This window comes from Hemitrygon akajei, chromosome 18, assembly GCF_048418815.1.
Source record: "Hemitrygon akajei chromosome 18, sHemAka1.3, whole genome shotgun sequence".
In the NCBI taxonomy this organism is placed as follows: Eukaryota; Metazoa; Chordata; class Chondrichthyes; order Myliobatiformes; family Dasyatidae; genus Hemitrygon; species Hemitrygon akajei.
The window spans coordinates 9,646,290-9,659,324 of NC_133141.1; the positions used below are offsets into that span (position 1 = coordinate 9,646,290).

General features: G+C 44.9%; 1 protein-coding gene across 2 annotated transcripts in view; it reads right to left on the reverse strand.

Annotated features, from left to right (window-relative positions):
- Nucleotides 1-1,629, reverse strand: part of LOC140741058 (vasoactive intestinal polypeptide receptor-like) — a 114,875-nt gene extending 113,246 nt beyond the window's left edge. The window contains exons 1-2 of one of the 2 annotated variants that reach the window (XM_073070741.1): nucleotides 1,574-1,629; nucleotides 1,247-1,330 (exon numbers count right to left, since the gene is read on the reverse strand). In XM_073070741.1, the coding sequence (XP_072926842.1) occupies nucleotides 1,247-1,297 (51 nt within the window). In that variant the 5' untranslated portion in view covers nucleotides 1,298-1,330; nucleotides 1,574-1,629. The other variant, XM_073070740.1, reaches the window with a different exon arrangement.
- Nucleotides 1,630-13,035: the final 11,406 nt, after the last annotated feature.

Consider the following 13,035-nt stretch of genomic DNA (forward strand, 5'->3'; position numbering starts at 1 on the left):
CCCTGCCACCTGTCTCTCTGTCTGCACACCCTGGTGTCTGTCTGTCTGCTGAGCCTGCCACCTGTCTATCTGCACACCCTGCCGCCTGTCTGTCATTGTAGACCCTGCCACCTGTCTCTCTGTCTGCACACCCTGGTGTCTGTCTGTCTGCTGAGCCTGCCACCTGTCTGTCTGTCTGCACACCCTGCCGCCTGTCTGTCATTGTAGACCCTGCCACCTGTCTCTCTGTCTGCACACCCTGGTGTCTGTCTGTCTGCACACCCTGCCGCCTGTCTGTCATTGTAGACCCTGCCACCTGTCTCTCTGTCTGCACACCCTGGTGTCTGTCTGTCTGCTGAGCCTGCCACCTGTCTGTCTGTCTGCACACCCTACCACCTGTCTGTCAATGTACAGCCTGCCGCCTATCTGTCTGTCTGCACACCCTGCCGCGTGTCTGTCACTGGACACCAGGCTATCAGAGCACTCTCTGCCTGTCTGTCTCTTTGTGTACACCCCGTTGCCTGTCTTCATGGAGTCTTTACCTGTCGTGGGGAATACCCAGGCTGGCATCACGGAGGGTTCACTCTAAGATGTGCTGTCACATGGGTTAGATGCCAAGCCGATGCGTTGTTTGTTCTCCCGGCTGACCATTAAACGGCCCGCGGGAATACCGAGGTGTAAAGTATGGAGATTTCCCTGGGTGTGATAACAGTATTTGTCAGGAACCGACTCATGAGATCTTACTGCGTGTAACTTAGTTCCTGCGTTCCCAGTGTCAGGGGGTGTCGGTTCAATGTGCGGCGCTGGGACTGAAGCAGCCCTGAGCCGAGCTCTTGCAAGGTCCTGCAAAAATACATCCTTCTCTGTCGCTCCCCCGCTAAGTCTCTCCAACCTGATTCTTTTCAGACCTTCCTTAAAACTAACCAATTACCCCTTGCAACCAAACAGTGGTCGCGAAATGTTTTCTTCGGTTTACGCATCGTCTACGGGAGGTAAATCTCGCAAATTCCCGCTGAGGTTGTGGAAGGAACCGTGAGCCAGCGGAGGCTGTGCCCTTTCTGACTGAACCGCTAATTTCTGCAGGTTGGTAAAAGGAGACCGGGTGGGTTTTAAATAATACTAATTTTAAGAAAATATCCAATTTCTGAACGAAACTGCAAGCATTCTCTGCGAATACAAACTGACTGAAGGTCTGAAAAGTCTATTAAAGCAAAGTGCACAGTAGTACATTACAGAGAGCGCCCCGCCCTTCCCTGAGCGTACTCACCGAGACCGTGCAGACACAGATCAGCAGCACTGCCCGGGTCGGAGAGACCATCCCCTGGAGCAAAAGTGTGCCCGGAGCCGGGAGCTGTAAAGAGAGGAGAGTCAGCAAGCACAAGCCTCGGGATGTGGACTGCAGCCTCGGCGAGAGGCAATACTAACAGTTTCCACCAAGCTGCAACGTGTGGGACTCGTTAAGGTGTTTCAGACAAACAGCACTCTAAACCACCTAGAACTGGACGTTCAACAATCCCGGCCCCAATCTGTGTTTTACCTGGGGCTCGGCTGGTGACTGCCCCGCGGGGAGGGGAAGTGATCTGGTTACTGGTACCTGCTTGTTGCAGTTTTAACACTTCGTCTTACGTTCCGGCTTCCTCTGGAGGCCCGTCACAATCCTGTCTGCGTTAACTAGGGGGGTGGCTTAAATTAAAGGCAGGGAGATAAACACTGTTTGTGGGTTTGGATTGGGGTGTTGCTGGACGTGGCCGAGTACTGCTGCCCCCTGATTCACTTACTTCTGGAGCAGACGGTTACAAGCACACCCCCGCCACAGTCATTCTCCAATGCCCACGATCCCTCTATCACCGGTTAATTGGCCCTTTTAATCGCACTGTTGGTGGATCATACAATTCTCCCTCCTACCTCAACACGCTCCTCTCTCTCTCCTCCTACCACTTGCTTATCCAACGATCATTTTTCCACCTTTTATCTCCTCCCATTCTCTCCTTTCGCCCCCTTACATCCCTTTCCTCTACAACCCCTCTCTCTTCACCTTACCCTCTCTAGATCTCATTCGCTCTTCTCTCACTTTCTTGCCCTCTCTTTATCCTCCCTCCTCTTTATTCCTTCTGTTTATCCCTCTCTTTTTCTCAAAGTCTTGATATACCAAATGTGGACTGCTCCTTCACCACCCTCCCAGACCTCATTTGGCCAGCCAAGTTCCTCTGGTAGATTGTTACTCCAGATTCAGGGGTTTGTAGTCTCCCTTTCCTTCTTCTCACCCTTTCCTTTCTCCCACCATCACTTCCCTCCACTTCTCCACTGCACTTTTTTGGTATCGCCATCTCTGTCCACCCCTCCCCTCCTCTAGTCATCTTTCGTCCTCCCTTCCCCTTCCTGTTCTCACACCCAATTCACCTTTCTCTCTCGCCCCCCTCCTCCCCCCCTCACTTGCTTTTCCATTCTCATTCCTCCTCTCCCTACTCTCTCAATCTGTTTCCTGCTCTTCTCTCCCAGAAGTTCTCTTCTAGGTTGCCAGGTAGCAAGTTTCACAGCTGAACAGTGATACAAGTTGAGACACATCAGAGGTGCCGGAGAAAGCCACTTGGCCCCTCAAGCCTGACCAGTATGATTATGGCTCATCTGCTCCAGGCACCCACTCTCGAGTTAGTTCCATAAAGTCCTCGAGTCCCTAAATTTACTTTCTCTTTAAATACCTCTGATGTCGTGGCCTCTACAACCAAGGGACAGGGAATTGTCTTGAAACTTTGTCCACCTATCATCCTCTTTCTTCCAAAATCCACAGAATACAGATCTAAACTTCAGGAAATAACCCTTTCAACCCAGGAATTAACCTTTTGAGTCTCTTTTAAATATTTTTTCTTTTGTTTTCATGTCTGATGAAAGATCCTGGACCTGAAGCATTAACTGCTTCTTTTTTCATGGATACTGCCTTAACCTGCTAACATTTTATAGCAGTTTCTGTTCTAATTCCAGATTTCCACATTTGTAGTTTTTTTTAAGAAATCTCTGGACTGTCTCCAGTTTCTTAAATCATGGGACCAAAGCTGTACGTGGTATTCCAGATGAAGCCTCACCAACATGCTATACAGTTGTGGATGTTGGCAGGCCAGGTCAGGTCAGGTCAGTGTGGTTTTCAGGGTGACTTAGGAACCATTGCACAATAAACAGAGGACAACGAAGGCAAGTGGAAAAGAAAGCATTGTTAGAATTAAAAGGCTGGAACTGGATGAAGTGGTGAGAACTATTGTTATCTTGAAAACTTTGCTGAGGTCATTAAAGCTTTTCTGCCATTGTAGCCATGCACATTGTGATCTCCAAATGAATTGCTCAGTGACTTCTTCCATTCAGCGAGATGAAAGAAACCCTTCCTCTTCCTGACCACTGTTTTCCTATGGGATTTTGGACTCACTGTCAGCAAAGCAGACAAGCTGGTCATTGACTTAAGGAAGTGAGGTGGTGGACATGCTCCTATCAACATTAACGGTGCAGAGGTTGAGAGAGTTTAGAGTGAACATCACCAACAGCCTGTCCAGGTCCAACCAAGTAGATGCCACAGCCAAGAAAGCTCACCAAGACCTCAATAACTTAGCCCCAACCAACCTGAACATTCTCTCTCCTCCCCCATTAGACAGAAGATAAAAATCTGAAAATGCAAACTACTAGGCTCAAAAACAGCTGTTATAGTTCAAAATTGAAAATGTTCAAAATAAATTTATTACCATATACAACATGAAATGAAGGGTCCTTGAACAGTTCAGTGCTGTGTTTTATTTGCAATGGTACTTATGTGATGGACCCAGAACAGATTCTCTGATATGATAATGCCAAGGAATTTAAAGTTGCTGACTCTCTTCACCTCTGATCCTCTGATGAGGACTGGCTCATGGTCCTCCGGTTTCCTCCTCCTGTAGCTCTTTGGTTTTGTTGACATTATGTGAGAGGTTGTTGTTGTGACACCACTCAGCCAGATTTTCAGTCTCCCTCCTGTATGCCGATTCATCACCACCTTTGATTCAGCTAGTGACAGTTGTCAGCAAACTTAAACATGGCATTGGAGCTGTGCTTAGCCTCACAGTCACAAGTGTGAAGCGAGTAGAACAGGGGACTAAGCACACAGCCCTGTGGTGTATCTGTGCTGATGGAGATTAGACAATAGACAATAGGTGCAGAAGTAGACCATTCGGCCCTTCGAGCCTGCACCGCCATTCTGAGATCATGGCTGATCATCTACTATCAATACCCGGTTCCTGCCTTGTCCCCATATCCCTTGATTCCCCTGTCCATAAGATACCTATCTAGCTCCTTCTTGAAAGCATCCAGAGAATTGGCCTCCACTACCTACTGAGGCAGTGCATTCCACACCCCCACAACTCTCTGGGAGAAGAAGTTTTTCCTTAACTCTGTCCTAAATGACCTACCTCTTATTCTTAAACCATGCCCTCTGGTACTGGACTCTCCCAGCATCTGGAACACATTTCCTGCCTCTATCTTGTCCAATCCCTTAATAATCTTATATGTTGCAATCAGATCCCCTCTCAATCTCTTTAATTCCAGCGTGTACAAGCCCAGTCTCTCTAACCTCTCTGCGTAAGACAGTCCGGACATCCCAGGAATTAACCTTGTGAATCTATGCTGCATTTCCTCTATAGCCAGGATGTCCTTCCTTAACCCTGGAGACCAAAACTGTACACAATACTCCAGGTGTGGTCTCACCAGGGCCCTGTACAAATGCAAAAGGATTTCCTTGCTCTTGTACTCAATTCCCTTTGTAATAAAGGCCAACATTCCATTAGCCTTCTTCACTGCCTGCTGCACTTGCTCATTCACCTTCAGTGACTGATGAACAAGTACTCCTAGATCTCTTTGTATTTCTCCCTTACCTAACTCTACACTGTTCAGATAATAATCTGCCTTCCTGTTCTTACTCCCAAAGTGGATAACCTCACACTTATTCACATTAAACATCATCTGCCAAGTATCTGCCCACTCACCCAGCCTATCCAAGTCATCCTGAATTCTCCTAACATCCTCATCACATGTCACACTGCCACCCAGCTTAATATCATCAGCAAACTTGCTGATGTTCTTCTCAATGCTTTCATCTAAATCGTTGATGTAAATCGTAAACAGCTGTGGTCCCAATACCGAGCCCTGTGGCACCCCACTAGTCACCACCTGCCATTCCGAGAAACATCCATTCACCGCTACCCTTTGCTTTCTATCTGCCAACCAGTTTTCTATCCATGTCAATGTCTTCTCCACAATGCCATGAGCTCTGATTTTTACCCACCAATCAAACCAGGGACCTTATCAAATGCCTTCTGAAAATCGAGGTACACTACATCCACTGGATCTCCCTTGTCTAACTTCCTGGTTACATCCTCGAAAAACTCCAATAGATTAGTCAAGCATGATTTGCCCTTGGTAAATCCATGCTGGCTCGGCCCAATCCAATCACTGCTATCTAGATATGCCACTATTTCATCTTTAATAATGGACTCTAGCATCTTCCCCACTACTGATGTTAGGCTGACAGGATGATAGTTCTCTGTTTTCTCCCTCCCTCCTTTCTTAAAAAGTGGGATAACATTAGCCATTCTCCAATCCTCAGGAACTGATCCTGAATCTAAGGAACATTGGAAAATGATTACCAATGCATCCGCAATTTCCAGGGCCACCTCCTTTAGTACCCTAGGATGCAGACCATCTGGACCTGGGGATTTGTCAGCCTTCAGTCCCATCAGTCTACTCATCACCGTTCCCTTCCTAATGTCAATCTCCTTCATTTCCTCTGTTACCCTACGTCCTTGGCCCATCCATACATCTGGGAGATTGCTTGTGTCTTCCCAGTGAAGACAGATCTAAAGTACTTATTAAATTCTTCTGCCATTTCTCTGTTTCCCATAACAATTTCACCCAATTCATTCTTCAAGGGCCCAACATTGTTCTTAACTATCTTCTTTCTCTTCACATACCTAAAAAAGCTTTTGCTATCCTCCTTTATATTCCTGGCTAGCTTGCGTTCGTACCTCATTTTTTCTCCCCGTATTGCCTTTTTTGTTAAGTTCTGTTGTTCCTTAAAAACTTCCCAATCATCTGTCCTCCCACTCACCTTAGCTCTGTCATACTTCCTTTTTTTTTATTGCTATGCAATCTCTGACTTCCTTTGTCAACCACTGTGGCCCCTTCCCCCCCTTTGAATCCTTCCTTCTCCGGGGGATGAACTGATTTTGCACCTTGTGCATTATTCCCAAGAATACCTGCCATTGCTGTTCCACTGTCTTTTCTGCTAGGATATCCGTCCAGTTAACTTTGGCCAGCTCCTCCCTCATGGCTCCATAGTCTCCCCTGTTCAACTGCAACACTGATTGTGGGGAAGTTGTTGCCAATCTGAACTGACTGGGGTCTGCAAGTGAGAAAACTGAGGATCCAGTTGCACAAGGAGGGCATTGAGACCTTGGAGCTTGTTGATTAGTTTTGAATGCAGAGCTGTAGTCAATAAAGGGCATCCTGATGTATGTACCTTCACTGTCCAGATCTTCCAGAGTTTAGTGAAGAGCCAATGAGATAGCATCGGCTGTTGACCTGTTTCTCTGGTAGGAAAATTGGAGTGGACCCAAGTCACTTCTCAGGCAGGAAGTGTTATGTTTCATCACCAACTTCGCACAGTGGATTTAAGTGCTACTGGACGATAGTCATTGAGGCAGATTACCACACTCTTCTTGGGCACCAGTATAATTGAAGTCTGCTTGAAGCACCTCAGACTGCCGAAGTGAGAGGTTAAAGATCTCAGTGACATTCCAGCCAATTGATCAGCACAGGTCTTTAGTACTCGGCCAGGTACCCCGTCTGGATTGGATGCTTTTCGTGGGTTCACCCTCCTGAAGGGTACTCTCACGTTGGCATCAGGGACTGAAATCACAGGGTCATTGGGGGCTGTGGGAGTTTCTGTAAGTATCTCCATGTTTTGTCAGTCAAAGAAGCATGAAAGGCATTGAGCTCATCTGGAAGCAAAATCTTGTGGTCACATATGTTGCTTGGTTTTACTCTGTAGGGGGTGATAGCATTCAAGCCCTGCCACGGCTGCCGACCATCCTTCTGTGATTCCAGTTTGGTCCCGAATTGCCACTTTGCATGTGAATGGTTCTCTAGTACAATACAATGAACTTTTGACATCCCAATCTACCTCTTTATGATCTTGCATCTTATTGTTTGCCTGCACTGTTGTTTCTTAGCTGTTACACTTTATTCTGCATTATTATTATTATTTTATCTTGTACTACCTCAACGCACTGGGTAATGAATTGATCTGTACGAACAGTAGACAAGACAAGCTTTTCACTGAATCTCGTTACATGTGACAATAATAAACCAATTCTAATTCAATTTCAGTGTCTTGTCAGTAGGTAATGCAAAGTCCAGTTCTACTGCTTCTATTAAATAAGAAACTCTGGAGAAAGAATATTTCTCCCTAATACGAGGGGTTGATTTCTTTTTAAAGCTAATTAAGTTAGCACTTAACATTTGGTATTTAGCATAACTTCAAGATTAACTTTCAGATACACATTGTTAATCATTGGTACCAAGCAGTTGTCATTTGCACAGTTAATTAAGTGGCCAGTAAGAAGTAGTTACCAGGTAATTACTGTCATCTGAGGCTGACTCGGTCTTTGGGATTTCAGCTGGCATAAATACAGGATAGATATAGAGAGGTTTTTGCTAGAAGCATTGGAACCTTGCTTCTGCACAGCACAACATGAGATTTTAGTGATGGGGGTGGGGAAAGAATTCACAGAGACTGTGTTCATAGAGATTCCGTTCCATTTCTGGTTGGTCAGTTGATCTAATAAGTAAAGGTATAGCAGGCTGGTGGACTGCATGTCCTGTGTCACGTGGCAACCTCAGCATACTTAGCGTGTCCTGCTCACCACAGGTGCAAGGAGTGTAGTCTGCGCTGGAGGAGCCTGAGCTTTGTATTTCGGTGTACAAGCAACACTCCATGACGGTGGGGGATTGAGATGACCCTGGCGTTAACAAGAAAGCTGCCCTGGTGAAGCTGTTAGTAAATTATTTTCAAGAGTTTTCGAACTGTGGAAGTAAACCAAAAAAAGAGGAAGGAGGAAGCAATTCTGTATTTAGATTTAGGGAGCTTAGGTACTGTAGTTATGTAAAGAAGGGAAAGATGAAACGGTGGAGAAGGGTCAGGGCAAAATTTACAATGCAATAAAGTCATTTAACAAATATGAAAATGGCTGCTTGATGATAAATCAGTCTTGGAGCAATGGGAGGCTCTGCAGAAGGAGTTAGGAAGGCCTCAAGGTAAATATATTTCTATGAAAAAAAATTACAAGCTGCTGGGTTTCAAAATGAGGAGAGGTAAGGATAAAACATAAGGGGCAGCTAATGTGAGCCAGACAGCTTAGAAACACAAGAAAATGATTTTAAGTACACAGAGAAAGGAGATGATTGAAGAAAGTGTGTATCCTCTGGGAGGTAGCGAAGTAAGAGGAACGTGATATGAAAGCTGTATTCAAGGAGGATGAATGTGAAATATTAGATAAGGTAAGCTCATAAAAGTATGATCAATTGTTTTATCATCATTAAAAGGGAATAAGTCTCCAGACCTGGATGAAAAGTTTCCCAGGGAGATAAAGCGAGCAAGAGAGGAAATCGTGGAAGCTTTCACTCAATGTTTCAGTAATCTCTGGCTTTAGAAGTGGGATCAGAAAATTGCAGGACTATTAAAGGTTCAAAAGGATCATTTTATTATCAAAGTATGCAACTCTGAAATTCTTTAATTCTCCCAGTAGCCATGAAACCATGAAAGAAAAGAAAGACAGCACAATTATCAACCCCCAAATCCCCACCTCATCATTTAAAAAAAAAATGGAAAACAGAACTGGCACATCAAGCCCCCAAAAACCAAGCAAAATGGATCAGGCACATTGACTCCTAGATCCCTCCTCCCACACAAAAAACAAACGAAATGGATCAGGCACAATGATCCCCAAATCCCTCCTCCCACACAAAGAAAGCTGAGATGATAAGTGAAAAAAACACAATATAACATCTATAAGACTGAAAAAAAAGATTTTATAGTCCAAGACCACATCCAGAACGCAGAAAAAACCTGGGCAGCACTCTCTACAATGGCAGACTCTCCCTACTCTGGTAGCATAGCCGAGTGATTAAAAGACAGGCAGTCAGTGCTCACCCTCCGCACTTGCTTTGATGCTTCAATCTCTCTTGTCACTTTAATTGGTGACCAATTGAAGGTATAATCGACGTAATGGAGCCAAACTTTGGCTTGCAGCCTGCCTGCTACGAGATTTGTACAAGTTGCCTTTGGCTCTTGGAATCCTCTCGAACACTCAAGCAATCTCCAAACTTCTGCACTCACCTTGATGTTTCAATCACCCTCATCGCTTTAATTGGCGAATAATGGAAGCTATAATCGGTGTAATGGTATCAAACATTGGCTCACACGCCATCCTGCTCATTTTAATATTGTACTTTACAGTTAGCGCCAACAAGGTATCACCAGCAAACATACCATCCCCTCCCCTTTCAGTATTTTGAAGGGACAATTTGTTTCACATCTCTCTGGTCCATCTCAGCTTGAGCTGCCTCTTCTTGTCCTCCTTCACCTATCATCCACCTACCTCTATCTCCCAGCTGTTCTCCTTTCCTACCCTACCTGGTTCAATCCGCCTGTCATTTTTCACCTCTCCTTGGTCCACCAATCACCTCTGGTTCCGTCTCACTTACATCTCTCTCTACTGGCTGTCTATCCTCTCCACTCCCAGTCCTGATTCAGTGTTCCAACTCGAAACAATGACAGTTCCCTTCCTCATGGTGCTGTTGACCCACTGAGTTCCTCCAGTAGGGTGCTTGCTGCTCCAGATTGTTGTAATCTTGCAATACAGTTTCTCTGTAACTGTGACTCCTCATTTCTGCATTCTGTGCCACAGGGCTCGGTATTGGGACCACAGCTGTTTACGATTTACGTCAATGATTTGGATGAAGGCATTGAAAATAACATCAGCAAATTTGCTGATGATACTAAGCTGGGTGGCAGTGTGACATGTGATGAGGATGTTAGGAGAATTCAGGGTGACTTGGATAGGCTGGGTGAGTGGGCAGATACTTGGCAGATGATGTTTAATGTGAATAAGTGTGAGGTTATCCACTTTGGGAGTAAGAACAGGAAGGCAGATTATTATCTGAATGGTGTAGAGTTAGGTAAGGGAGTAATACAAAGAGATCTCGGAGTCCTTGTTCATCAGTCACTGAAGGTGAATGAGCAAGTGCAGCAGGCAGTGAAGAAGGCTAATGGAATGTTGGCCTTTATTACAAAGGGAATTGAGTACAAGAGCAAGGAAATCCTCTTGCATTTGTACAGAGCCCTGGTGAGACCACACCTGGAGTATTGTGTACAGTTTTGGTCTCCAGGGTTAAGGAAGGACATCCTGGCTGTAGAGGAAGTGCAGCGTAGATCCACGAGGTTAATTCCTGGGATGTCTGGACTGTCTTACACAGAGAGGTTAGAGAGACTGGGCTTGTACACGCTGGAATTAAGGAGATTGAGAGGGGATCTGATTGAAACATATAAGATTATTAAGGGATTGGACAAGATAGAGGCAGGAAATGTGTTCCAGATGCTGGGAGAGTCCAGTACCAGACGGCATGGTTTGAGAATAAGGGGTAGGTCATTTAGGACAGAGTTAAGGAAAAACTTCTTCTCCCAGAGAGCTGTGGGGGTCTGGAATGCACTGCCTCGGAAGGTAGTGGAGGCCAATTCTCTGGATGCTTTCAAGAAGGAGCTAGATAGGTATCTTATGGATAGGGGAATCAAGGGATATGGGGACAAGGCAGGAACCGGGTATTGATAGTAGTTGATCAGCCATGATCTCAAAATGGCGGTGCAGGCTTGAAGGGCCGAATGGTCTACTTCTGCACCTATTGTCTATTGTTATTGTTTTACCTTGTTCTACCTCGATGAACTGTGTACTGTATGGACAGCATGCAAGACAAACTTTATGCTGTTTCATATAACATATAACATACATATAACATATAACATTCATACATATAACAATAATAAACCAATTCCAATTTTATTGTGCAGATCTAAGCCAGCACTTGAGTGAGGCATGTGGTGTGTGGGTGTGAGATTGCCCTGAAATCACAGTGCTAAAGAAAGGTAACCCATTGCATTTGAAATACTGGCCTAGAAATTCAACGTTTAGTGCTCTTGAATGTCACCTGAGTGACAACTAATTCTTGAATTAAATTGAGAGTTCGAGTTTTCACTTTACTTCAGTCTGAAGATTCAACAGAGCACTTCCTGGCTGGAATCGTGTCAGACACAGTTCAGAGGAAAAGATCCAAGGATGTCCTCAAACCTCCATGAAAAGCGCTCAACTTCCCACGACTCCTGGACACCAGTTGTGATGCAGGACTTTGACCCGTAACATTGACAATTCCTTTCCCCCCACAGATGCTGCTCCTGATTGTTTGTTTCTCAAGATTCCAGCTCTGCTGTCTCTTGTGTCTCATTAACTACTACAGGCTGACTACAATAACATTAAAACTCCCTCCTCTGAGTACTCTCTTGCCCCATCAGCCCCAGGTTTGTGGGGAATGAGTGTTTGCTTCTCTTTCTCTCCTTCAGCAAACATTTCAGAGCCATGCTGGGCCACATCAATCAGCTGGAAACTGTGGTTACAGACACAAAGGTGTTTGTAGTGGAAATGTTCCTAATTAAGAGTATGATCTTTTTTGTGGAAAACAACAGATGGGAGAGTAAAAGCTTGAGTGAGTAGATTGTGCCTGTTGAAAGGTTTTAAAACACCTCTTCTTCTCAGATGTGTCATGTTCACATTAACTAAAGCTTTCCAGCTTTAAAGGCTCTCCCCCTCCCTAAACACACAGGTACTGGAACCACTCATGCTGCCCACTTATACACCAAGTGATAGCAATAAAAGCATTAGGGTCACCTTCAATAAGCAGAACAAGCAATACGAAAACTGCCAGCACAGATTATGCATATTTCTGGAAAGTCGTACCAGTTTTGACCACTTATTTTTATTGATTCATTTATGGGAGTGGGCCCAGTCATTATTTAGTGACCATCCCTAATTAAGCTTGAGAAGTTGCTGCTTTCTTGAACTGCTGCAGTCCTGATATGAAATAAGGCCCATGGAACTATTGTAGAGGAAGGCTGTGGAACGTGACCACTGATGACAAAGGAAATGGAGATGCTTTTCCAGATCAGGGTGTTGTGTGGCTTGGAGAGGAATCCTTGTGACTGTTACTTAGGCCTAACATTAATGCAATCACAAAAAAGGCATGCCAGTGGCTCTATTTCATTTGGAGTTTGAGATTTTGTTCGTTACCAAGGACTCTTGATGTTCTTGATATTTATTGCTTATTTATTATTACTATTATTATTTATTTCTTTATGTATGTACACAGTTTGTTGTCTTCTGCACACCAGTTAAATGTCCACGTTGGATGGTCTTTCAGTGATTCTGTTATGGTTATTATTCTATGGATTTATTATGTCCACAGGAAAATGAATCTCAGGGTTGTATATGATGAATATGTGTAAACACGAGGAAATCTGCAGATGCTGGAAATTCAAACAACACACACAAAATGCTGGTGGAACACAGCAGGCCAGGCAGCATCTATAAGGAGAAGCACTGTCGACGTTTTGGGCCGAGACCCTTCGTCAGGACTAACCGAAAGGAAAGATAGTAAGAGATTTGAAAGTAGGAGGGGGGAGGGGGAAATGCAAAATGATAGGAGAAGACCGGAGAGGGTAGGGTGAAGCTAAGAGCCGGAAAGGTGATTGGCGAAAGTGATACAGAGCTGGAGAAGGGAGGCCACGGGAGAAAGAAAGGGGAAGGGGGGGAGCAACAGAGGGAGATGGAGAACAGGCAGGCTGATGGGCAGAGAGAGAGAAAAAAAATAATCAACTAAATATGTCAGGGATGGGGTAAGAAGGAGAGGAGGACATTAATGGAAATTAGAGAAGTCAATGCT